This window comes from Poeciliopsis prolifica, unplaced genomic scaffold, assembly GCF_027474105.1.
Source record: "Poeciliopsis prolifica strain line A6 unplaced genomic scaffold, Auburn_PproV2 SCAFFOLD095, whole genome shotgun sequence".
In the NCBI taxonomy this organism is placed as follows: Eukaryota; Metazoa; Chordata; class Actinopteri; order Cyprinodontiformes; family Poeciliidae; genus Poeciliopsis; species Poeciliopsis prolifica.
Genome location: NW_026562470.1, coordinates 655,894 through 683,831, shown reverse-complemented (window position 1 = coordinate 683,831; position 27,938 = coordinate 655,894). Strand labels below are relative to the sequence as shown.

Here is a 27,938-nt window from a genome sequence, read left to right as displayed (position 1 = left end):
TTCTCAGAATGGAAATGCAGATATCTTAAATTACCATTCCAGATAGTTAAAATGTAGTTTTGTCTAGTCAAAATGCATTTGTAGATATCTAGAATGTAATTACGGATAGTCAGACGAAACCGAATTTATGTTAAAACCGCTTGCCATAGCCCCCTTGATAGAGCCACAAGGCATATTTATTTTGTAAATAAGGAGATTTATAATATTGATCGTTTGGAATTGTGAATTTGCTTCATGGTAGTCAAACGGGGTATAGTTTTTGACATCTAGTGGTTGATATTTAGTGATGAATGTAATATTGAGTTCAGACGTTACTGTTGTAAGCGTATGTTTTGTAGCTTACACTGTCTTTTTTTCTATGTGTGTTTGTACAAACAGCTCTTATGGTGAAACTCATGGTTTACTTCCAATAAACCTCATTGTTCATTAGTGAAGCCACAATCTTCCTTTGGGGGGTTTGAGAGGGTCTGCTACAGTGTGTGTTAGTGCTGCCTATACTGGTCCACAAGATCCTGAGCAGACCCATTCTGTATTTCTACTACTTGGTAAAAGTCCCTCCAGCATGAGAGGTCAAACGGTGTGTGACTTGGAACGGTTTTCTCTGGATCAGTTAGTGTGGTCATGTGCTGCAGATAATACTTCCTTCAATCCCTCCTTATCCTGCAGCTCAACCTTTTACCTAAAGAGGAAGATCTTCACTGTCACTCCCTGCAGGTAGAAACATGTCTTTCTTAGCTAGTGGTTTAATAGGTCCAACTGATTGTTGTTGTTCTTCCTGACATGATGGAGAAGGCTTCAGTAGTTGGACAAAACGGGGAGCGTTCCTGTGCAGACATCTCATCATAACCCCACCTCTGTATCAAGTAAGTAGCAGCTTTAGTCTGTTTGTGTAAGCAGTTTGGTCACTGAAGTTTAATTGTTTCCTTCATCTTTATTTATAATGTTGGTTTTAATTTAAACTTGAACTTCCAAAACCCTAACAAACATCAAGAGAGCATTTTTATCTATTTTTTAACTCTTCCAAAATTGATTATTTTTATGGATGGTAAGGTCTTTTTCCACATTTATTGATCAGAATTTGAATAGCAGTATTGGTTGTATAGTTTTAAGAGTGCTTTTGGATGGCTTGCAGTTAGATGGTTTGATGTCCAGCCATGGTTAAAAGTGGTGGGTTATATGAGGACCTGTGATTGATTAATTAAATAACAATGGTGATAATCGGGTGCTTTTAGGCCACCTTGGAGTTTTAATTGTTGCAGTGTCGTTAGTTTTATTCTAGGTTTTTTATTTTCCCAGAAGAATGATCCCATAATTGTATCCAGGTTGAAAAATGCTGCAGTGGGTTGAATGGGGATAATGATGAATAGGTAGTTGAGTTTAGGTAACATCATTATCTTATTGGTGTTATTGCATCCTGTAATTGAGAGAGGCATTGCCATTCATTATTGTAAGTCATCTTTTATTGTTTTTAATAGAGGAGTAAAATTGAGGTGGAACATCTCTGGTAGCTTGGGGGGTAGAGGACTGGGTTATGCCTAAATGTGTGATCTAACAAGTAGATGGTGGTAGGTGAGGGATCAGTGATATGTGAAATTTGTATCTTTATTTATGGCCAATCTCGCAGATTTGTTCCAGTTTATTGTGTACTTTGAAATTTGAAGTATGTATCAATAACTTTGATTAATTCTTCAATAGATTTTTTAGGTGTTTGCAGGAAAAATAATACATCATCTGCATATAAACTGATTTTGTGTTTTATGTATTATAATATTGGTAAGAATGCACAGATAATAAATAAAAATAATAAGATATAATACACAGAAATTCCGTTTTTGTTTTTTTGCATTGCATATTTTCATCAATAAGCCAGTTCAAATGGCTTTACATGATAAACAAAAAAAATATTTTCAAGAACAATAACAATAAAAATAATACTCTGAGTTGGCATTAGGCTGCTTGAGAAGAGGGGAATTCTGACTCCTGTGAATGGAAGAGCTGCATGTTAAGGGGCATTTTTATTTCTATTTGTGCAGGCCTCTGCCAGCAACCTGCATTAAGAACAAGCAGCAACTCCTGTGGTCGGACTCCCTTCTTCAAGTGAACACAACGCAGGGTTTCTCCATGTGCTTATCTGCACATGGAGACGGTTATCAGTAAAGAATACTAATAGTTTCTTTACTGATAACCTGTCTAACCTGCCTAACATCGGTTACAGTTAGCCAGGTTACCATGAATAACAGTTATTCATGAAATAACCATTGGTTGTCATGGCGGTTGCCATGTCAATGGATATGTGTAACGTTAGGTTGACAGAATGGTTTTTCTTTCTGTGGCTCTCAAGGTTCTGCCTTCATCACTTGACCCAGATTTTGGGTCTGGTCTCTAGTTTCCAACTGTAATAATTGAAGCTGTGCATTGACTTTAGATCATTCTTCTTTGGATCCCATTGTAGCTGCATTCATCCAGCAGACGAGGACCCTTGATGTATTGCAGCAGTGGAGCAGGTTTATTCTGTTTAAAACAAGAATATTTTCAGCACAGCAGTTCTTAGGCTCTAGTTTCCCCACACACTCTTCTCTCCAGCACAGTTTGGCGCGAAGTCAGGCCGGAATGTGTTAAAACCGACCAAAATTCTCTCAGAGGTTCACAAATAATAAGTAAAATCTCCATTCATACAAAAACAATTAAAATAAAACCTAAACACAAAAACTCTGCCCAATAGTTACAATTCTTATAGTACAAATTTAATTAATAAGAAAAAGAATTTTCCAGAAAATATTTTGAAGCAACTCACATACCTGTGTGAAGTGCACAATTCAGAGACTGAGGTCCAGACAAAAGCCAGGGAGCAAAAACAATCTTTAATACATCTGCAGTCGGAGAGCAAGAAATAAACTGCATTAGGCACAAATTAGGATCCGCTCTGAGGAACCCAGAGCTGCATAGTTACTTTATTCATCTCCCTACTACCGAGGCGGAGACTCAATCTTCTAAGACCAAACAAAGAAAACATACAGAACCTTGTATGCTTATTCACTGTAATGTCTATGGGAGGTGAAAACTAAACACTCTATCTCCATGCAGGGAAGGCCACGGGAAAAACAGCGAGTTCCCAGATAACTGTCTGGGGAAGTTCAGCAACCCTGGAAACACATCTTGGTTCATTAGTTTGTACTCCGTTTCCATCTGCACAGAAAAACACCTTGACTGTGATGCAAAAAACATTACATTTATATGACACATAAAGGAACATCATTTAATACGAATAAAACTTCTTCACACTTGTTTAAAGCAAGAATATTTTCAGCACAGCACGTTTTCGGATCTGACTTCCCCACACACCTTAACCAGGGGTCCCCAAAGTGGGTCCTGGAGGGCCGGCATCCTGCATGTTTTAGTTCTCTCCCTGGTTTAATGCACCTGTATCAAATGATGGCTCATTAGAGGCCTAAGAAAAACATTGACCTGCTAAGGAGGTTGTTACTACCACCAAAGAACTGAAACATGAACTGAAACAGAGCTTCGATGCCAGCCCTTGAGGACACACTTTGGGCACCCTGCCTTAAGCTATCACAAGTACAAAACTAACCACGTTTGCACCGTAGAACTCAATAAATGTCACAAGGAAACAGGAAACAAGAACATAAAAGCTTCTCCACCAAAATAAAATACAATTCATAAGCCAACAAAAACAAATAGACATAGATAATAAGGATGAATTTCAGGTGAAATATAAACATTTTTACACTTACTACACAATGATAACTTCAGTTTCGTTTCTATTCAGTTGAAACAAATGTGTGTGGCAAATCTCCACACAATGATGTGTGGAGATTTTTTTAAGCATCTCTTCAGTTCTTAAAGAGATGCTTCACCTATGAATAGTCACCAATTCATAGATGACTGTGAATTGGTTCATAGTCACCTGCTGACATCAATTTAACTTCAATTGATCTTTGTCATGTAGCGCTGTGTATCATCTGCAAAGTAACATACCTGATAACTTGCTTTGATCTGAGTAAGCATGAGCATGTTTGAATATGAGGGAACCCAGGATTGAACCTTGGGGAACCCCCCTCCACATCACCCTATGTGATTTTTCTCCATTCTGATGAAAAGAAATAGTTACTAGCATGAAGAAGTTCCTGTTCTTTAAGTAAGACTAAAACCAGTCAAGTACTGTGTTAGAGAGTCTGACCCTGATCTACAGTAACTTCAATAATGTCATAGTTAACAGTGACTCAACAGAACTCAAATTGTAATTTTTACAAATTTTTATTTAGATTGATTCATCTCAAGAGCAAGTGAACATGAGATAATATAATTTTATGTGAAACAGGATTCCCCTGCATTTATTTCCAACCATCTTCCCATCAATCCGGACCAGCTTCAGTCTCTACTAATGAAAACCATTTCCACAGCATTATGCTGCCACCACTAACTGAACAGAAATAGAAATAGTTGATCACTAATCATTAAGAGACTTCAGGAGGAAAATGACTGCACTGGTTTTTACATGATGCCAGAGTAAAGGGGGCTGAAAACAAATAGATGGTGTCTTCTTCAGATTTTTCATCATCATTTTTTGTGTCCTACTTTATATTAGTTTGCTTCGTAACATCATTTCTGATCTGTTGAACTGTGACCTTTCATAAGGGTTTGACCCACTACTATGATCTCTGCTGTTGATTTTCACAGCAGCATTGGATAGAGTAAAGCTTTTAACTGATTAATGTCTGCAGAGACAGATTTGTAAATTGGTTTGAAAGTGAGTCTCAGATAGCAAGTAATGGTAAATTCAATGTTGGATTATTGTCAGAAAGGTTTGCTTTTGGTTGAAGTCAACAATTAATGGTGGATCAACCATCAAACAATCATCCAGTTCTAGTTGAAGAGATGTCATTCAATCAATGTTGTTTTGTGGTTGAATTCTAGTGATTGAAATGCCAACATTGGCAATAATTCAACACTGATCAATGCTGAATCAATGTATCTGTTTGAGCTCTGGGTGAGAGCATTTTATCACTGAGCCAGGGTTAATCAGGTTTTAAATTAAGCACTATGTGTGAGTTGTCCTCAATATACTTTTCAGAAGCCTGAGATTTCTGTTTTAAAATGTTCTTTTTTTATTGTATTTATGTAATATTCTAATTTTCTGAGACATTGAAAATGGGATTTTTGTTATCTGTAAGCCAGAATCTTCAAAACCTCAACAAATAAAGGCTTGAAATATTTCTTTCATAGATCTGAAATACTAAACTGTTTGACCCTTTTCTAAACAAACTGGAAAATTACTGACACCAGAATCTGCAGGACATGACATCTCCGGTTGTTTCAGCTAGCTTACAGAAAGTTAAGGCTTAACATTAACCCTAACATGTGGATTATATGAGGAGTGTAACTTAACAGAAACAGACAAATGCAGTCACCTTTCTGATACACAAAGCTGCATGGATGTATATTTGTATTGCAGGGGGTTCAGGCCCAATCTTCCTGTAGCGCCCTCTGGTATCTAAGGCTAGATTTAGCGCTCTGACTTCTAGTTATTTAATGTTACACCCCAAGAAACTGGTTTCACTACATTTCCCATGAACCACCAGGTACTGATTTAAACTTAGTTGAAATGCTTTTGTCTGACCCATAAAGAATGATACTTTATAAAGGCAAAGTATTTATTTACCAAACTTCAGAATGAAAATTAAAGTAGAGCACATGTGAAAGTATACCATCGCACTAACAATGGTCACCAGCAGACCTCACAAAAAAAAAAAAAACTAGGTATTATCCTTTTATTGGTTCTTTAACCTTCAAATAACCAGAAAAATGTTTATGGAGTTCTCAATTAAGTTATTGTGAACAGTCCACATAAGAGTCCTTTAGTCTTAACACAATTAACAGAAAATAATTGATAGTTTGTAATTAGTGGGCCCACCAAAAAATAAAATAAATAAAAGCCGGCAATATAGTTACTGAAGGCCTGATAATGACGACATTCATCACTGGTCCTCAATCCACAGTGACGCGTTTATATGAGGTCCTGACGACTCGTCTCACCAGATAACAGTCAGTTAATCTGCGCCTTTCTCTGTAAAGGCGAAGGAAACCACAGACAAGTCCAAAAACAGCGGGCCCAATGCAGGCGGAGCTGGTCTCCCTCCACAGGCTCCTGTTCAGACCTCCAGCATCCAGCTCACCGCTCGCTTCTTCCTCGGTCTTTCCATTGTCCCTTGGTGCAAATGCACAGCTAAGTTGTTGCACTTTTTAACCGGTTTTTCCCAAAACGGCCGACCAAAGTCCCAGCAAACTCCACCGAGTCTCCTCGTCGTCTCTCCTCTTCTCTCTCGGTACTCCAGTTAGTCCCGCCCCCCTCCTTCTCAATCAGAATTCAGGAAAAGTGTAATCACCCAATATCAGCTGACCTTAGGCAAAACAACAACAAAAAACATGTACACAGCATTCTAGTCTTTCGCATCTCGTGTTGAGCTGTACTTTACATACAAACCACCCAATAATTGTTGTTCTTAAAGTGACACAACACAATATTTTAATCGACTTTTTACTTAAGCTGTTTATTTTCCTTTTAATGAAGTCTTGCTCATTTCACACTCCTACCGAAAGACTTTGAGGTCTTTTAAGATATTAAGTTGCATACATTAAATTTGTTATAACATATATATGCCTGGGAACCCAGGTGGTTGCATACCTATATGACGGGGCCTGTGACAATGTATTAAGAGGCCATTGTAGATAGAAAAAAAAGGAACAAATTTCTGACTAAAAAAAATATCAGGAATGTTCTAGAAAAAATACGGGCATTTCTGAATTGAAAAAGTTGCAAATTTGATAGAAAAACAAAATTTTTAGAAAATTGTCTTTTCTTTTTCTAAAATTTCTGACATCTCAAATGTTTTGGGAGGGGTTTTGGTGGAAATTTGCTTCATTTTTCTATCTAAAATGGCTCAAATACACCTTTGTGCCTTTCAGACTTTGGGCTCTCAGTTTATAAGATTTAATCCCCTCCTACTTTACCTCTTTCTCTCCTCTGATTGGCCACTGCTTTCTCCTTAAACCATCAAACAAGACCCTCCCATCCTCTGTCTGCTCTGCCAGTGGCTGTCAGTCTGTTTGGATTATTGGACCTGCTCAGGCTTCACATGTGCTCCCTCTCTGTCCCACTGTGCACACCACAAGATATCAACCATGAGCAGGATTAGGTGACAAAGAGCAGCATTCTGTTTCCCTTCTGAGAAAACAAGACAGGAAGAAAGAAAACTGCCATGGAGTTAAAGTAAGTGCCTAATAGCCATGTTATAAATGGAAATATAAGAGGAAGAAAGAGAAAAAGATTTATAAATGCAGGAAGGGAGTATAGGAAATTAGAATGGTGAATACCTTGTTGAAAAATGTTTGATGTTTTTTGGCTTCTTGAATAGGAAAAGATTATTTAAAGATGCTTCAAAAATTAAAGGTTATTTCCCTGGAAGTCTTCTCTGAGTTTGTACTTGAATGGTGAGTTCCAGCTGGAGATTAAACAGCCTCAGGAGCTCACATAGTGAAACTCACATTTATGCATAAATGTTCTCATGTCTTCTCATTTCCTTGGCCTGTTTGTGGTTCTTCCTGCTCAAGCTAGTTCTAAATCAATTAACATATTCGACATAAAATATTTACAATCAAAATTGTGCTTTGAATTGTTTTAATTTGTGCTGAACTTATATTTATAATGATGATTCAGGAGCTGTGCATTAAACAAGTCTGTTCAAGTACTTCATGCAAACTGGGAAAAGTTACTTAGCCCTAAAACAAGAACAGTTTTTTGATGCAACTGTTTCACTCAATTTTGACATTGAACTGCAATGTTTTACTTTGAATTCAGGCTGACAGATGTGCAGCATGGATGCTTTCCATTTTACTTACAGCTGCACAACTGTACACTTCAGTTTGAGTTCTGCAGTTTGGATACATATCCCCTGACACAGAGACACAAAACATGGTCTTATCTCAAGCATGCAGAATGCAAGATTGGCAGATATGCTGGCCTGGCGCTCTGATGCAGAGTTTTCCATTTTACTCACTTCTCTTACCCTTTTTCTTTGAAATGTGCACATATAATTAAAAAAAAAAACTTAAAAGATGGAGGACAAACATAGAAATCCCCATGCTTGAGCAGCAAAGCAGAGGTTTTGTAGTTTGAACACAACATTTAATCTATGGTCTGTTGGTTCGGATACATAGGTGGGACACAGAGTTGGATGGTGACATGCTCTGCTACTGTAATTTTATCATCCTATTACTACTGGATGCTTAAGATTAGCATGATAATGTTGACTGCATCACAACTGCCACATAAACCTCCTTAATTCAGTGGAAAGATTAGCATGATAATAGGTAATAGGATGATGAAATTACAGTGCAAAGATGTTCTGAAAGAGTTGAAGAGAACCTTAGTGAAATGTCTGATGTCTAAACCTACACTTTGACCTGGTTTTAGATCACACTATTATAAAAATAAAAATATAATAGTTTGTTGAAAATAGCTGTTGAAAATGCAGCTCATTCCATAAATGAGCTGCATTTAAACAAAAATGTTAATGACAGAAATTACAATTATTTATGATGGAGATCAACACTCATCCCATAGTTCACATGTTGAGTTAAGCGATGCACCAGGCATCATTTTGTAAGCTGAAACATTAAAAATAAATGAAATAAACAAAAAAGCAGAATTCCAAACTCTGAAATGTCCTTACATGCTTTTATAGCATTCTGAAAAGCATTTTTGGAGAGAGATTTAAGTTTTTATTAACCTCTCCTTGCCACATTCATGATCTTTGGGACTGATCAGTTCATGTGGCATAATTGAGTACTGTACTGTAAGCCTTTCTTATGGTGACCATTATACTTTCTGCTATAAGGTTTTTCTATGTATGTTAATATCTCGGTTGTAAGATATATGAAGTTTTATATCTTAATCTTCAAGATAGAAATGCACCACAAACCCATGTGCAAAGCCAAAACATACCAAGTTTTGCAGTTCTACTTCTACTATAGTATTGTCTTTAGTTTCACAGAAAAAAAAAACACTAGAACAGTTTTTGCTGGAAATACTTTACTTACTGGGAGTTTTTCAAGTTTGTCTTATTTTCCCCAGTTTGATCAGAATAATGGTATCTGAGTGTTAAGGTAACTACTGTTGACAACTGTTTTAATCCCATTGCTTGTTGCTGTTTCTACACTGATGTCACATTTCAAGGCTGTTTGACCAGTTTAGTTTTTTTGTTGTGTGTCACTCCCCTGAGTGAGCTCAGTGTGTTTCGAGAAGGCAGAGATGAGATCACTGAACACAGCTGTGGAGCTGTCACACATAATGGAGTGTATTGGGTGGAAGGTGGGGGATACTAACTATTTCTGATGAAGAATTTCCTGTTTTCAAAATTTTAGCTTGATTAGTCAGAGATATACAACATATGGTTGAAATCTATTCCTGAAGTTTCTTGCATACTTTCCAGTAAAATTTTCCAGCAAAATTTCTTCACCTGACAATGATCTCAGATGCAAAAGAAACAAACAAAAAAAAACATGGCAGTTGACTTTATGGACATAATGTCCATGACCTTATGAACTTTATGTCCCAGGAATTAACTTACAAGAAGGGGCTAGAAACAAGCGTAAGTTTCAAGTGTAAATACTAGAAACTTATGGTAGTTTCTAGCTCTTATGCTAAAGAACAAGATTACAGTCCCAGAAAAACCCAAATCAACTGAAGATCCTTACATAGATGTTCATTTAAAGCATCTAAAAATTCAATGAAGTCTGAGGGGAACAATCTAGATCTGTATTCCTCCACCAGAACAAAACCTACACTGTTCTTCCTTCATCAGAGGCCTGACAGTCTGTCTTCTTTTCAACTCCTTCACCATAATTTCATAAAGTCACTAAACATCATCACCTTACCCTTCTGATCCATCTCTTCTTTTAGTACATTCTCTATTCTCTGGCCTTTCATCTGTTCTTTTTTCTGTTTCTGTTTGCTCTGTGACTCAGCAGCCAGATATACGCCCACATGTTACCAGAAAGTCCATTGTTATTGGCCATGAGGGGAACCTTTTCCTTTCCATTACTCCTGTTTCTATTTGTTATATCACAAGCAGTCAGCCAATGCTCGCTCACATACTGCATGCTGTCGCTGCACCACGCTGCTGTGAGGCAGCAGTTTCTGCAGGCAGAAGAAAAGGAAGGAGATGAATGGAAGAGAGAGGGAAGAGAGGGAGAAGAAGAAAACAGGAGAGGAAAAATAATGTAAAATTTAAATGCTGTCTGGCAACAGCTCCGCTTTTCAACTTTGCTCTCATAAACACCTGAAGAAACCGTGATGATGTCACATTCTGTCATCCTATCCTCTTATAAATAGATCATTGATGGTAGGAGGGTGGTGCTATGTCGATTAGGATGAACTGAAGGTATGTTTATAGTTATTCAATGTTTTATTATGCTAATATGGAAGCAGTGATTGGGCCTGCAGAGATCAATGCCTGTTGATCATACCAGAGCCTTGCTATTGTCCCATTCTTTGCTGAAGTGTGTAGATGAATCCCTCCGTTCCATTCTGTGTGATAGATGAGGGGAACTACATCCAGCAGGAATTATTCCGCTCCGCTGAAGCAGCTCTGCTTACATAAGAGCAGAGCGACCTTGTGCACTGCTAGTGTTGTGGCTGTCTGCAGGATTTAGGAGTTTTACTAATCACCGCTGTGTTTGATGCCCAGTCCATCTCTCTGTGGAGCTGGTAAGTTAAAGATCTTGTCTGAGCTTTGAATAGCTTCATTCAAATCTTTCATCTGACGCAGTTTTACATACAGACATTCATTTGCTTTTATAGATTTGCTTGTGTTGTAACTAAGCTTTTATTGTGATGGTGTTTGTGCTGAAATACTAGCTATTTGATCTGTGAAGTAGCATGGATTCATTCCATTACTCTGAAATCTTACTTGCTCTTTGGTTGGTAAAGATTAAGGCATTTTTTCTGCTTTAAGAGCAGAAAAAATGTATACAAGCCTGAAGAAAGTGGGTTGGGGAGGGGGTGTGAACTCAGAAAAGACTTTCCTTCCAGCAGCAGAAATGGCCTGTTTTTGAGCCTGTGTTGAATGTGAGGAGACAAAGAAAACTGGGTCTGTTGCTGCCAGATTTGGTTACAAGTTTATAACAAAATGATGCAGAAAAAGCTGCAGCGTAACAAAGCAGAATTTGTATATGCATTATGAAGAATGCTCTTTTCCATTTCATGCAAGTGCTTTTCTTCCTTTTTAAATATTTATCACCTAAAAGGCCTTCTTATCAAACATAAAGCACTTCCTGCACATTTCCCAACATGCGGATTGAGGCTCACAATAAGGTCACAAGGAATAAGTCTTTTTTATTTTCAGCCTTATGTTGCTTGGTTGTTTGAAGCACAATGGTTTTAAAGTACATTAAAAAGGAAAGAAATATTTTGTGGTCAGAAGATGTTTTAGTTGGATTTCTTTTAAATAAGGAGTTTGATGAAATGTATTTTAAGCAATGTGATGAGTCATTGTACTTAAAGTTTAAAAAGTCATACAGACTTTATGTTTAGAGGAGCTTTTTGCTTCCTTCAAAAATAATGTTTGTGTTTTTTTTTTTTTTGCTGTAGATATCAATTTGATTTTAACCTTATTGCATTTTTCTCTCAATCAATAAATTCCAATTGTCTTCTTAAATCCTGCTAGCTTGTCAATATAACAATGTAGGATCTAGTAAATCTAGCTTCCTACTGATATTGATTTCAGATTATGCAGGTGTGATTGAAAATCTTTCATTACCACTGTGCGTTGTTTAAAACACTGCCGTGTCATTTAACTGTATCAGTTCCAGAGATTATTCAGAAATATTATTTCTGTATTTCAATGGTCTCCCAGCACTGCAAATATTCACAAAATTAAAAGAGGAAATGGACAAAGAAAATTTTATTCATCCAAACATTTTGATGTTGTTACTGTTTTTGATCAAACAGTTTTCTTGGTTTGGTTGGCTTGTTTTGTCACTCTTCAGGGTCCAGCATAAGAGGAAGAGGGACTCCTATGTCAGAGTTTTAGGATGGCCACGGAAAGCTCCACCATTCCCAGTCCTGTTGTCCGCCAAATCGACAAGCAGTTCCTGATCTGCAGCATATGTCTGGACCGCTACCAGAATCCCAAAGTACTGCCCTGCCTGCACACCTTCTGTGAGAGGTGAGAGGAGAGCCTGAGGAGCTCACCAGCATATCGGACAGCACCCAGTATTCTGTGTAGCTACTTTTTCTTTGTTCTTTGTCTTTGGTGAAGGAAAGAATGGCTTTAAGTATAGAAAGGGTACGTTCTCGTGTGAGAGGATGTGTTGCTGTTGTGTTTGGTGTGTTGGTCATCATTGTTAATAAGCTTTCTGTAACAATAGACCAGAGGTGTCCAAAGTGGGTCCTCAAGGGCCGGCATCCTGCATGTTTTAGTTCTCTGCCTGGTTTAACGCACCTGGATAAAGTGATGGCTCGTTAGAAGGACTAAGAAGATCATTGACATGCTGAGGAGGTTGGTGCTGCTGAGGAGAACTAAAGCATGCAGGATGTCGGCCCACAAGGACCCACTTTGGGTACCACTGCAATAGACAGACTGTTAATGGGGCATATCTGTTCACTTTGCTCTAAATGCTTCTGGATATCAAGTTTTTTTAAACAACATATTATGTGGTAGTCTTTTCTGCTGCTTTTTTATTTATTTAATTTCCATCTGGAATTGCAACATGCATGACCACTGACGGCAGAGGATAAACAGTTTTTCTCCACTATTAGCACACGTAGCAGTGAGTACATTAGGACGATTGACAGCACTAAAACCCTACCCCTGACTTTGATTAGTTGTTTTTAACCTAGAGCGCTGTATTTCTTCAGATAGTTATAGTAGCACTGAGAGGAGGTGGAGGATATTGACCTTTTTACAAATTATCTGTCTCTTTTTGTGCTGTCACAATTTGGTGACAGTTTTAACAAAGTCAACTGAAATGCAGTTGACTTCTGTAACAATAGACCACGCCACAGCGTGGTCTATTGTTATAGAATATTTTGTTTTTTGTCTTCCATAAACTCCAACTCCAGGTGCTTGCAGAATTACATCCCGGCCCACAGCCTCACCCTGTCGTGCCCCGTGTGCCGTCAAACGTCAATCCTGCCTGAGAGGGGGGTGGCCGCACTGCAGAACAACTTCTTCATCACCAACCTGATGGACGTGCTGCAGCACAGGCCAGATACCTGCAGCCAGGAGGTCACCACCCTCAGCAACATCACCACCGTGGGAACGGGTCAACTGCTCTCCTGCCCCAACCATGCAGGAAGTGTAGGACATGCTTCCAATGCAACCAGTCTCTTTAATCACTGTTGTGTCTCAATTTTCTGCTGCATTTCACCATTAGAATCTCTTTCTCATATTTTTAATCCCATTAAACTATTCAACATCTGGGGTGGTTTTATTTTTGTTTGTTGTTTTCTTTTTGGTTTTGTATTTTTTGGAAGAAGATAAAATTGTGGTTAATTCTGAATATAGCCTGTATAGCTATCAGACTTTATCAATGTAAAGATGGAAATTGCAATTATCTAGTGATGACATTACATATAAATGGTGAGCAGAAGTGTTCCAAGGACATAACCCTGTATCTGTATAATAACTAGTAGTTAGTAGTTGTTAATAGTTCAGCAGATCGAGTATACAGGAAGGGTTTTAGTAAAAATCAATACTTACGGACTCAAAAATTGAGCTGTAGTTAGTGCTATACTGATAAATCCACCCCAATTTTCTTCATTTTGGGAGATTGGTGATCTGCCGATACTTGCATGTGAATTGTGGATTTTATCCACTGATCATATCCACCTCAACAAAGGTTCTGAAAATCAGACCTTTGAATTCATGGGAAGACCAGTTAAATCTGCTCTCCTGTGAGTGAGATTTAACTGATAGATTGTCCCACCGGGTCATGTCTGCACATCTGCAGTTAACAATCGTTACCCCACTGTTGCCAACTCAGCAACTTTGTTGATATATTTAGCAACATTTCAGACAAAAATAATTGGTATCGGCCAAAATCAGAACCGGCAGGTCAGGCTTTTTAAAAATTGACAATCACCCAGAAAACTGCTATTGGTGCACTGCTAGCTGTAACCACTGTTGCTAAAGGTGGCTGAGTGAATCGATCTAAACCTTTTATTTGTGTTCTAGGTGATGGAGTTTTACTGTCCTCCATGTGAGACAGCCATGTGTCAAGAGTGCACAAGTGGCGAACATAGAGAGCATCCAACTGTGCTTCTTAAAGATGTGGTGGAGCAGCACAAGGCCTCACTGCAGGACCAGCTAAATGCTGTGAAGAAGAGGTAAACTTGTTTAAGCTTATTAAACAAAGACACGATGGATTTAGAGAAAGCCTTACATTCCTTTTTGTTTTCGGTAAATGGTTTCATTATGTCCCCATCTCGGTCTAGGCTGCCAGAGATCGACTCGTCTCAGCTGTTGCTGTCAGAAATCCTGCAACAGCTGACCAATCAGAAAAGCTCCATAGAAGATGACATTCACACAACCTTTGATGAGTTGCAGAAGACACTCAATGTTCGCAAGAGCGTTTTACTCATGGAACTGGAGGTCAACTATGCACTCAAACAGAAGGTGAGGTTGGAGGTTTAGACATTCATAAGGGACCTGATAATCTTGCTGTTTTCTAGGTTCCTTGACTTTGCATCAGTCATATGTCAAACTCTTTCATTTCTTATTTGAATTCACTGGACAATTAAACTTCCATGCACTCAACTTAACAAAACAGCAATTAGACGTTTTCATTTTGTTTAATAATATTCAGTGTTCCATATTTAGTATTGCAGGGGTCAGAAACCATGTGCATCCAAAGGATTTTGTCTTTGCTTTTTAAAATGGATTTGGAGACACAAAACTTCTCTACTTTTGAGAAAATAATACATCATGTGAATAAGTTTTAGAAATAAACAGAGTTCATTTCAAAATTATGATTGCCCTTATTAGATTTAGGTTTACATGTTTGTTTGTTTTTTTAGTTAGTTATCTTTTTTTATTTTACCTTAATGCTTCTTCTGACTAGGCATATGTTATCATTAAACTATAAATATTATTATTAGAGGATAATCTTGCAAAAGATTATCCCCTAATAAAATGAAATAAAGGTTAAACAAAATGAATGTTTTAAAGGAGACATTCCTTGGCTGCAGTTGACCCAATGTTGAATCATAAAAACATCAGTGGAAACAAGCAAAGAGAATCTGTTTCCTGTAAGGCCAATTAAGATTTTTCTCTTTTTATTAATATCTTTAATAAAATGTCAATAAAATCATCTCTGACACACAACAGATGACACATGAATCTAGTGTGTCATATATTAATTTTTATTGATATTTTTAATAAAATGTCAATAAAATCAATGTTTTTTTCTTAATTATTTTTCCTGCTATAAGATTAATTATCTTCTGAGACATGCCACTTTATTTCATATCAAAAACACACTTATTTTAACAGGTTCATTACCAGATAAAAGGACTTACCGTACTTCCAATGTTTTGATTTTGTTGTGGTTGTCACAATTTTACAGCTTTGTTTTGTTTAATGTTATTGTTTTATGGGACATTATCAGTGCTCCTAGTTCAGATTTTTGCTGAGCAGCACTTCAGTGCTGTTACATAATGAATTATTAAAACGATATCTAGTGATTGGGTGCTTTTAGGATGTTTACTTATCAAAGAATTCAATAAGTGACTGTCTGCTTTCCTCCCCGGAAGCCCAGACAAAATGAAGTCTGTTTGTTAGGACTCACATCTAATCACCTGCTCGAAGATCAGGCCGAGCTGCCCTGCTCTCTTGGTGTTCATCAGTCAATGATTTACAATTGACTGACTAGTGTGAAGTCAACACATATGATCCCTGGGGGAAAACGTGGCTTTCTGTGATGCTGGCACCGTGGCTAGATGGAGCCAGTGAGCTGTGCCATGTTTTGTCTTTAAGTGTTTTTTTCTTCTGGTTCAATCTGGGTGTGTCATGTGCAGTGAGAGCATGCCATACGTCTGCGTTATGCTCTTCACACTGGAGACACTTTACCTCAATCCCTGCTCTGCTTTGTGCACGGAGAGATATTCACTTTCTCTGATAGACAGATGAAGGATTTTGGATGATCAAAAAACATTCATGGCATCTTGCTTTGGAAAAGAAGATGACTTTGATGATCAGATCTTGGTGAGTTTACTGATATTCCAGTAGCAAAGAGGCAGTTCACCAGCAGCTCACCAAGCTTTGTGAGTTCTCTTTCGTAATAGTTTTAAAGTTAAACGTTATAGCAACCACACTTAGTTGAAATATAGATAGTATTTAACTGCTCGTTTATTTAGTTACTATTTCAGGGATTTGTTGTGTCCAGCAGCATTAAATGCAATGTTGCTGCATAATTCAGTAATGTTTCTTTGTCAAATAAGCAAAGAGGCAACACACCACATCTTTCCTTTTTAACTGACATACACAGTGCTGCTCTTGTAAATAGCTCAGGGTGAGAAAGAAAACTGAAACAGAAGGAATAAATGACACAATAAAACTGGAAAAACTGGAAATTGTTTCAAATCAACATTTTTATGAAAGGCAAACCAACATATTGTTTCTTTTTTTTCCAGTTTGTTGAAGGGGATTTATGTTCCAGACAACTGAAAGTAATTGGAAGCAGATGCACAGTAAAAATATCCCTTCCCCATAAACTTTTCACATTTTGTCACATCACAGACTTAAATGTCATTCAACCACATTTTATTGTACTTTTCTTTCATATTATGAATGACAACATAGTAGTAGTACTTGTAACCTGAAAAGTAGGTGTAAATTTGTAGTAGCCCCTCTACTATGCTACTTCAAAGTGAAATCCAGTCCAACCAACTGCCTTTAGAAATCCAGCTGCTGCAGAAAATCCATAGAGATTTGTTAGAGAACAAACAGCATCATGAATATCAAGGATCTCAGACACCTCAGGAAGGAAGTTGAGAAGTGCAAAGCAGAGTTATGTTATAAACCTTTTCAAGATATTAAGGAGAGCACAGATCAGAGGACCATGCAAGCATCGTTTGGTAGCACTGAAGGAGCAAAGAGATACACAGCTCAGCTGGAGAAACTGCTGAAAGGGCATCTATTAGTTGCAAAAAAAAACAGCTCATAATGTGGAAGTGGCAAGTGGAAAGATACACTGCGTGCAGAATTATTACACAAGTTGTAGTTTTAAGGATTAATTTTATTTTTGAACAACGATAGCATTCTCAAACCTGAATATAAAAAAATAAAAGTGAGATTTTGGCTTTCTTATGACAATTTCTATGTGTGGACTATCAATGGGCAACTATTAGTGTGTAGAATTATTGTACAACTGAATTAAAACAGAAAATTTTCCCATCTCACTCATTTATTGTCATCCATTATAATGAGAACAATAATCATACAACTCTCTATATCTCTGAGCAGAGGCTAAGCGTGAGCCCAAGGAGGAAGAGATTACACATTTTGAGAAGAAAGACATTTTCAGACTGAATATATGTGCTCTTGGATTATTGCAGAAAAATTTAATGCATTAATGCAGACATGATGAACTGTCATCATGTCTGCATTAAGATATCATCTGGATTTGTCTGAGTTTCATTTGTTTCCCATTTAGGTTTCAGATTGTTTTCATTTTTTAAATTTCAGGTGTCATTTAATCCTGTTTAACTGCCCCCTGCCCCCTGGTGTCTCCATTTGTAGGTTCTTCAGGCCCAGCTGGACACACTGCTGCAGGGCCAAGAAGGCATCAACAGCAGCTGTAACTTCACGGAGCAGGCCCTGAACCATGGCACCGAGGCTGAGGTGCTGCTGGTCAAGAAGCAGATGGGAGAGCGCCTCGTGGAACTGGCCAATCAGGAGCTTCCACTGCAGCCTGAGGAGAACAGCCAGCTGGACTTCCTTGTGGAGACAGAGGGATTAAAGAAATCTATCCACAATCTGGGTACTGTGGTAACTACAAATGCTGTCGCATCAGAAACTGTGGTGACAGGTGAAGGCTTGCGGCATTGCGTGGTGGGCGTGCCCACGGCTGTCACCATAACTACTAAGGACAAAGATGGAAAGCTGTGCAAGATGGGTAACGCAGTCATCGCTGCTGACATCTCTTCCCCTGACGGGAGCAAAGTCGACGGGGAGATACTGGACAACAAGAATGGCACGTACGAGTACATATTCACTGCTCCTAAAGAAGGCTTTCTGAACCTATCCCTGCGCCTGTACAACCAGCACATCAGAGGAAGTCCCTTCAAAATAAAGGCCACCATCCACTCATCCCCAAATACAGACGAAACCAAAAAGAGGCTGAAGTCTCCAGGCAGTGGGCATGTCAAGCAGAAAGCAATGAAGAGACCGGCGAGCATGTACAGCACAGGGAGGAGGAAAGAGAATGCCATCGAGGATGACCTCATCTTTCGAACAGGTGAGGAGGAGTGTGAGGGGAAAGGGGAGTGTTCTTCCTAAGCTCCAGGTGCAAAGTGTTGCACCACCGATGCAAGAAGACTATGGGATGTAGTCAGCACAGCAATGCATAGCAAAAATAATTTAATTTTAAAAATGTGGTACCGTGCAAAAGTCTTGACTCATCCAAGTTCTTTCTATACTTTGCTTAGTGAGAGTAAACTGTTGAGCATTTCATCATGTTAGTGCTATTCCCTGATCAAAAACATACCTCAAGTGTTGCTTTGATTGTTTCACGCATTTTTGAGAAATACTTTAATCTCCATGGCAACCATTGAGCTGTGCATGGAGACTGCTTGGACCTAACGTCGCCTTTGAGGATGAAGCTCCTGCTCAGAACTACAATCTCCAAGCAGAGCCTCTCCCTCACTGAGCATCGCTCCTGCATGACTCCCACACTCACCTAATTCAGACTAGCTAGTGGAGATGGAGAAGTTCCTAATGGAACTCATTATAGGAGTTACTTCTCAGAGCAATGCTAAAAATGTTGCTAATGGGTTAATAGAACAGAGATGTTAGGATAATTTCTTGAAGACGAAGTTTCAGAAAATTTATAAATGCATACACACATGCCTGCCCACCCCCATATATATGGGTGATTCTATTATTGCAATACATATAGAGCAGAGGAGGTTGTACAGAGGGAAGATGAGTGGCACACAAGACTGTGATTGGCAGTGCTAAGACCCACCTCCTGGCTCTGATTTGTTGTTTCTAGAGAAGGCAGCTTGGGTGTTTTTTTTTGTTGTTTTTCTTGTCTCATGCCATCCTGTCATAATAAAAATAAAATATAAACAGTGACAGGTTTAACCAATATGTAAAAAAAAAATACTTTTTTATAAAAGTTACATACTGCACCTTTAAGTGAAAAAATAGATGATATAAAGATGTTCAGAAACAAACCCATTTACAATATTCCATTCTGAATGGAATATTGTTGCAAGTCTGATAATATTATTTACTATATTACTATTTTTTTTCTTTAAGGCACCAAAGGAAGAAATAAAGGGGAGTTCACAAATCTGCAGGGAGTGGCTACCTCCTCTCAGGGAAAAGTCCTAATAGCAGACAGCAACAACCAATGTGTTCAGGTAAAAAAAAAAATATTAAAATGTTTTCTGAAGATGTTGATGGATTTTCTTAAGCTTTGAATGTAGATTCAATATACTGTTACTCAGTAGTACATCTTGTTTAATTGAGATTTTTTTTGGCTCTGTTTTACTCTCTGCAGATATTTTCTAATGACGGCCAGTTCAGAAGTCGTTTCGGTGTCCGTGGCAGGTCGCCAGGTCAGATGCAGCGGCCGACGGGTGTGGCCATCCACCCCAGTGGTGACATCATCATTGCAGACTATGACAACAAATGGGTCAGCATCTTTTCAAATGAAGGCAAGTTTAAGGTAAGTTTTTTCAATTTCTTTGTTCAGGTATCAGTCAGATACAACACTTTAACCATCACTTCTATGACCGTCCGCATGGTTGAGATCTGCAGATAGATATGCTGTTAACATCACTAAGCACTAAAACATAATGTTTTTAATTCTGGAATCTTTTCAATTTTTTGTACATTTATCTGACAATAAAAATACTGGTTCTCTGCAGTATTTAGAAATGATCAATTTCAGCTCATGATGGAAGTGAAGCTTTCTCAATTTTTTCATAGCAGAATCCTGAACTGTCTCCTTTCTGTAGAACAAAGTAGGCTCAGGGAAGCTCATGGGACCCAAAGGTGTTGCAGTGGACAGGAATGGACACGTCATTGTGGTCGACAATAAGGCCTGCTGCATTTTCATCTTCCAGGCCAATGGCAAGCTGGTCAACAAGTTTGGTAACCGTGGCAACGGCGACAGGCAGTTTGCAGGTATTCCCAAAAATAAAACTTTGAGACGCATGTGGAAAGCTGCATGCGTGCCAAAATATTCAGAAGTCATCCACTTGCTGTTTCATTTGAGGGGCTGTTTAGGACAAAAACTGTTTTGTCTCTCACACACTACTAAAGAATCATACACACACACAAAATATTAAAATTGCGCATATATACTTATAAAATATCACACACACAAAATAGGAAAATTGCATATATTCACTATTGAAATATTACACGCAATTTTTTTTCTCACACCCAAACATAAAAGACTAATAAAATATGGCATGCATATGTATTTTATTTTCTCTGTTGCACACACAAGACTAAAATTGCACATATGCATTACTAAAATATCACCCACAACGCATACAGACATACTATTCTGAAAGATAGGTCAAAAATAGGTGGGAGTAAGCGGCGTTAGAGCCCTAAGTAAAGGGAAATTAGCATTCAGAAATCGGATTAACCTTGAGCTAAATCAATCAATCAATCAATCAAATTTTATTTGTATAGCACATTTCAGCAACAAGGCATTTCAAAGTGCCTTACATCATAAACACAAGAACACAAAGTCATACAACATATAATAGACAATACATTGTTACATATTACATTTCAAAAACAATTCTAAACAGGTGTGTTTTTAATTGCAATTTAAAAGAAGTCAGGGTTTCTGCTGTTTTACAGTTTTCTTGAAGTTTGTTCCAAATATTTGGAAATGCTGCTTACATTGTGGGGCACCAATATCCAATATCCAACTTGAAGCTAACTTCACCATGGTATCAAAGCATGCGGAATCTCATCTCCAAATTATGCCCCGCCTCTTCCATTACAACTCTCGCACAAACAAAAAATGCAAGACTCTCAAACAGACAAATACAAGTCTCATTCATTCATAGAGCTTTCTGTTAGTTCACACACACATACATTTTTGACCTATCATTCAGAATAGTATGTCTGTATGCTTTGTGTGTATGTGCCTGTGTGACATTTTAGTAATGTATATGCACAATTTTTATATTTTGTGTGTGTATAACTCTTTAGTAGTGTGTGAGACAAAACATTGTTTTTATCCTAAATGGCCCCTCATACTTTCAAACTGATCATCTGGACACATCAGTCAAATGTGACTTTTTTTAAGCTGACATTATTACCCAGTTGCAGTCAAAATGTTACTATCCACACTTCATATTTTTATAACATGCATTTCCTTTATAACTCCTTTCGGTTTTGCAGGATTGTTTTAAAGAAAATTTCATTGGTTTCATTTTTGAATTTGACACATTTCTGAAATGTGTTTGGTTTCATTTGATGTATTCCAGGCCCTCATTTTGCTGCTGTCAACAATAATAACGAAATCATTGTGACTGATTTTCACAACCACTCAGTCAAAGTGAGTATTTTGTACAAAAAACAGCATTATGTGCATGGAAAACACACAATACTGCCTCTGTAAAGGGGAAAACAAAGTTTTTCACTTTTCAGGGGTTTTAGAGATGTTTCTCATTTTTATCTGCAAAAACCTCTTCAGTGCTGAATTAAGCCACATGATTAATGAGATGAGTTAATGACACTTGTTACGTCAGGGACCATGTTTATTCTGTTTCTTGTTAAATGAAGGTCTTTAACACAGAAGGGGAGTTCCTGCTGAAGTTTGGTTCTAACGGCGAAGGTAATGGCCAGTTCAATGCCCCCACTGGCGTGGCGGTGGACGTCAATGGGAATATCATTGTAGCAGACTGGGGCAACAGCAGGATACAGGTCAGCAAACCATTTAACTTCTTAAACAATGGACAATGAATTTTAATTTCTTATTTACAGCTCTCTCAACACTGCCCCGCTGCAATAAGTCTTGCTAAAAATTTATATTTTTTCTCATTCAGATCTGTTTGCCACACATCCAATTGTCTTTTAGGCATTTTTAATTATTCCTCTTGCTGTGTATATCAACAAGTTGAGATGAGTAGCTATTGTCTTGCAGCCAAAGCCTGACTTTTGTCAACACACACTCCACCAGAAGGAATGACATGACCACTTGTCTTTCCCTTGACCTTTTTTTCCATGCCATAGTACAACAGAAAGGGGCTTTGTTTGGACATCAGTTCCAAACAACAGGTTGCAGGTATATTGTTGCTCTGGAGATTTGGCAGTGCCCTTTAAACATTTTCATACCTCTACTATCATTCTCCTCACTGTGCATAGTGGCGGCATGAGTAGGAGTCCTCATTCGGCCATGTTTGCCACAGTTTCCCATACATCTTTCGCTGTAAATACGAGTAGGGTTAGACAGTAGCTTTTTCTCAGTGGTGTGTTCCTTTGTCTTTCCCATATTAGGAAATTGAAACAAAATAAGATAGAAAGATTAAGCATATTTATGCAATAAATGTTAGAAACAAAGGTAAAATAATATAAAAATAGATGAATGCAATACTTTCCTTACTGATGCTGTTTTGTGCCATCCATCCATCCATCCATCCATCCATCCATCCATCCATCCATCCATCCATCCATCCATCCATCCATCCATCCATCCATCCATCCATCCATCCATCCATCCATCCATCCATCCATCCATCCATCCATCCATCCATCCATCCATCCATCCATCCATCCATCCATCCATCCATCCATCCATCCATCCATCCATCCATCCATCCATCCATCCATCCATCCATCCATCCATCCATCCATCCATCCATCCATCCATCCATCCATCCATCCATCCATCCATCATCCATCCATCCATCCATCCATCCATCCATCCATCCATCCATCCATCCATCCATCCATCCATCCATCCATCCATCCATCCATCCATCCATCCATCCATCCATCCATCCATCCATCCATCCATCCATCCATCCATCCATCCATCCATCCATCCATCCATCCATCCATCCATCCATCCATCCATCCATCCATCCATCCATCCATCCATCCATCCATCCATCCATCCATCCATCCATCCATCCATCCATCCATCCATCCATCCATCCATCCATCCATCCATCCATCCATCCATCCATCCATCCATCCATCCATCCATCCATCCATCCCATCCATCCATCCATCCATCCATCCATCCATCCATCCATCCATCCATCCATCCATCCATCCATCCATCCATCCATCCATCCATCCATCCATCCATCATCCATCCATCCATCCATCCATCCATCCATCCATCATCCATCCATCCATCCATCCATCCATCCATCCATCCATCCATCCATCCATCCATCCATCCATCCATCCATCCATCCATCCATCCATCCATCCATCCATCCATCCATCCATCCATCCATCCATCCATCCATCCATCCATCCATCCATCATCCATCCATCCATCCATCCATCCATCCATCCATCCATCCATCCATCCATCCATCCATCCATCCATCCATCCATCCATCCATCCATCCATCCATCCATCCATCCATCCATCCATCCATCCATCCATCCATCCATCCATCCATCCATCCATCCATCCATCCATCCATCCATCCATCCATCCATCCATCCATCCATCCATCCATCCATCCATCCATCCATCCAGGATCGGGTCGCAAGGTAAGCAGCTTAAGAAGACAGGCCCAGACTTCTCTCCCCCCAGCAACACTTCTTCCAGCTCTTCCAGAGGAACCCCCAGGCGTTCCCAGGCCAACCGAGAAACATAGTCCCTTCAATGTGTCCTGGGTCTTCCCCGGGGCCTCCTCCCAGTGGGACGTGCCTGGAACACCTCACCAGGGAGGCATCCAGGAGGCATCCTGACCAGATGCCTAAATCTCAACTGGCTCCTCTCAATGTGAAGGAGCAGCGGCTCTACTCTGAATCCCTCCCGGAAAACCGAGCCCAGACACCGTTCGGAGAAAACCCATTGCAGCCGCTTGTATCCGTGATTTCATTCTTTCGGCTTGACCCAAAGCTCATGACCATAGATGAGTGTGGTAACGTAGATCGACCGATAATTTGAGAGCTTCACTTTTTGACTCAGTTCTCTCTTCACTATGACAGACCGGTACAGCGCCCGCTTCATGGCAGAGGCTGCACCAATCCACCTGTCAAATCTCCCGCTCCCTTCTTCCCTCATTCATGAAGAAGATCCAGAGATACTTGAACTCCTCCACTTGGGCAGGGTTAGAGACTGGTTCCAGAACACCCGCCACCCTCTGCCCCAGACACACTCTACCCTTTTCCGGCTCAAGACTATGGCCTCGGATTTGGAGGCATTGATCCTCATCCCGGCCGCTTCACACTCGGCTGTGAACCGCTCCAGTGAAAGCTGCAAATGACGACCTGATGAAGCCAACAGGACCACATCGTCTGCAAAAAGTAGAGAGGCGACCAAAACGGATCCTCTCAACACCTTACTGTCTATGCAAGTGATGAACACAATCAGTGACAAAGGGCAGCCCTGGTGGAGTGCAACTCTCACTTGAAATGAGCCCGACTTACTGACGGTGATGCGGACCAGACACTGACACTGGTCACACAGGAACCTGACAGCCCGTATCAAAAGGACATACCCCATATATCCGGAGAACCCCCCACAAGGCTCCCGGAGGGACACGGTCAAACGCCTTCTCCAAGTCCACAAAATACATGTAGACCAATTTGGCGAACTCCCACTTACCTGCAGGACCCTGCTGAGGGTGTAGAGAATCACTTCTAAGCCTTACAGAAGTCATTCCCCATGTCCTCTCCAAACTCCTCCCTTGCCCGAGTTTTTGCCTCAGCAACAGCCCGAGCTGCATACTGCTTTGCTTGCTGGTATCCATCAGCTGCTTCTGGAGTCCCACAGGCCAAAAAGGCCCAACAGGACTCCTTCTTCAGCCTGAAAGCATTCCTCACCGAAGATGTCCACCAATGGGTTTGAGGGTTGCCGTCACTACAGGGACCGACAAACAGCTCCTATAAGCTGCATTGACAATGGCGTATGGTCCACTCAGACTCAATGTCCCCTACCTAACTGGGAACGTGTTCAAAGTTCTGCTGGAGATGGGAGTTAAAGCTCTGTCTCATAGGAGACTCTGCCAGACATTCGCAGCAGACCCTCACATGAATGGCCCTGCCAGGTCTGACTGGCATTCTCCCTCACCACCAGAGCCAACTCACCACCAGGTGGTGGTCAGTGGACAGATTAGCACCTCTCTTCACCCAAATGTCTAAGACATGTGGCCACAGATTTGATGAAACAACGACAAAGTCGATCATCGAACTGCAGCCTAACGGAAACAACGGTAGCTGCGAGTTCTCAACCGCCTCTGAGCAGAATCACAGCGCAGTAGAGAAAGGGGCGGGACAATCAACCCCATTGGCTGACGCAATATCAGACCACGCCAGCCATTGGTTGCCCAATCCATCAGCAAAACAATCACTAAAGGCCTACTTCATAGTTTTTAAAGATTTGTTTAGTACTTTTTCATATATATTTATGAGTAAAACAAAACACAAAATCTATTTATATTTTTTAATGTGAAAAAAAAAGTCATTAAATTTTTACTTGCGTTTTTAATACCGGGTTACATAACACTCACAGAAAATAAAAATAAAAGAATGTGAAAACTTCACTCAAATGTAAATACTTGTTTTCCTCAGTTTGAATGCATCTGTAGGGTAATGTCATTCTCACTGAAACAAAAAAAGCAGGGTTGGATCAGCAGATTGTTTGCTTATTTCTAAAACAAAAAAGTCAACCAACAAAATGGTTCTAAACATGATGTAAGTTGTGACTGGAGAGCTGCTGATGCTGTGTTTCTTTCGCAGGTGTTTGATGCCAGCGGTTCCTTCCTCTCCTACATCAACACGTCGGCAGACCCGCTCTACGGCCCACAGGGACTGGCCCTCACCTCTGACGGACATGTGGTGGTTGCAGATTCTGGCAACCACTGCTTCAAAGTCTACCGCTATCTGCAGTAGCTCACCTTTCTACACTTGCTTACTACCAGGAAATGGCAGACTGGAAAGACTGGAACTCTGCACTCATCAACTCATCCATTCATTATTTCCACTGTGCCATCTGTTAGGCTTTTTTCTTGATTCTGAAGCAATAACTCATCACAGGTAGTTGCTGCTGGTTAGTGTTTTGAAAAGGTTGATCACGACTTTCACAAGACATTTAGAGTGCGCTAACATGAAGCTTTAATAGTGATACACCCAGAACTTGTCAACAAATTTTAGGAAACTGGAAACAAACTGTTACACTGGTTTTGAAAATGACTTGCTTGTTACGTGAGAAAAAGAAACTGATTTCTACAGTTTAGGTACCTCAGAAATAAACAGAATATACTCCACTTTTCTGTTAAAATGCTCTTAAGATGCCTGACAATTTGCCTGTTCACTATAAGAATAAAAAAAAAAATGATGTAGGATGATAGAAGCATGACCACAAAACGAAATGCAAGCATTTATATCACAGACATAGGCCACCTGATATTGACCAGAGTGGATCGCAATGAGTGACACGAATAAATACTTAAATTATATAATTAAAATTAAATTGAATATACAGATAATAAATAAATGTATCCCAGAATATTTGTGTCAGTATAAATTTAAAACATCATGATTTAATTGTAAAATTTCTTTCATTTTAAAGTGTTATATTTTAAGATCCATTAAAATTATTTTGATATTTATTTAATTAATTTGTACTCTGCTTATTGTAGGAGAGTCAAAAATGCCACAAGCCAACTGTAATAAATTAATTCTATATTTCAAAATGTATTGATTATACAAGTGTAATCTATTATTAATCTTACAAGTAAAAAAAAGTGTACATTTTAAAAGTAAAACTTGAATTGTGATAAAATTAAAGTCCATTGGAAAATATTAGCCTACTGTCACTTTGGCTCATACCACAAGTGATATTTTACAATATTCTACCACAGGATAGAGACAATAGTATTTTTATTATAATCACTTATCAATTTTCCACAACTTATTTATCGACCATTTGGCCCTCATTAGTGCAGCAATGAACCATAAAATAATTTAAACAGTCAGGCAACAAGTGTGTTATTTTTTAAAACAAATATATTAGCATCATATTTCATAATAATCCATGGATTGCTTCAAAATAAACTGACACATCTAAATAGTCATGTTTTTTTTAACTATTTGTTTGTGATAGTGTTTAGATCTCCATAGGCATCAGCTGTGCATACATGTGTACATGATGTGCCTGGGATCCAGAAATCCTGTTTGAATACTTGGCCATCTGGCTGAAATATTCACTTATCCTGAAATGCTCTCATGTCTTTTCAGTATCTCTGCGAGTGCTGGTTGCAGGTTGGTGGTTATTTTGCAGATCTAGAAGATGTGATATGTATATAAACATGATGATGATCCACATTTGTTTTAAGGCTTTTACCATAAACAATCTTGAAACACACAATTGTATTTGTCTTCCTGAGGTCAGTCATTCAATTTCTACACAAGACTGTAAAGTTTTTTTGTTTATTTTTGTCTATATTTGTAATTCCAAATTGAATTAAA

General features: G+C 39.0%; 1 protein-coding gene across 6 annotated transcripts; it reads left to right on the top strand.

Moving 5' to 3' along the window:
* Window positions 1-743: 743 nt before the first annotated feature.
* Window positions 744-27,842, top strand: trim2a (tripartite motif containing 2a). 6 transcript variants are annotated; one of them, XM_055023104.1, is made up of 14 exons: window positions 10,175-10,299; window positions 10,412-10,460; window positions 10,618-10,786; window positions 12,067-12,245; window positions 13,142-13,379; window positions 14,256-14,407; window positions 14,516-14,696; window positions 17,820-18,537; window positions 19,563-19,666; window positions 19,807-19,974; window positions 20,267-20,435; window positions 21,764-21,834; window positions 22,062-22,202; window positions 26,208-27,842. In XM_055023104.1, exons 4-14 carry the CDS (start codon window positions 12,112-12,114, stop codon window positions 26,358-26,360), a joined length of 2,229 nt encoding a protein of 742 aa, XP_054879079.1. In that variant the 5' UTR covers window positions 10,175-10,299; window positions 10,412-10,460; window positions 10,618-10,786; window positions 12,067-12,111; the 3' UTR covers window positions 26,361-27,842. The 6 variants fall into 6 exon arrangements, with proteins under 6 accessions (XP_054879081.1, XP_054879078.1, XP_054879082.1 ...); XM_055023102.1 differs by having other exon boundaries at window positions 10,175-10,460; XM_055023106.1 differs by lacking the exons at window positions 10,175-10,299; window positions 10,412-10,460; window positions 10,618-10,786 and adding an exon at window positions 744-863.
* The last annotated feature ends 96 nt before the right edge of the window (window positions 27,843-27,938 follow it).

Excerpts from the sequence above, each read along its gene's own strand:
- trim2a (XM_055023106.1), top strand. The coding sequence starts at position 12,112 with ATGGCCACGGAAAGCTCCACCATTCCCAGTCCTGTTGTCCGCCAAATC. Across the intron at positions 14,697-17,819 it reads ACTATGCACTCAAACAGAAG|GTTCTTCAGGCCCAGCTGGA; the intron begins GTGAGGTTGGAG and ends CTCCATTTGTAG. Across the intron at positions 22,203-26,207 it reads GGGGCAACAGCAGGATACAG|GTGTTTGATGCCAGCGGTTC; the intron begins GTCAGCAAACCA and ends TTTCTTTCGCAG.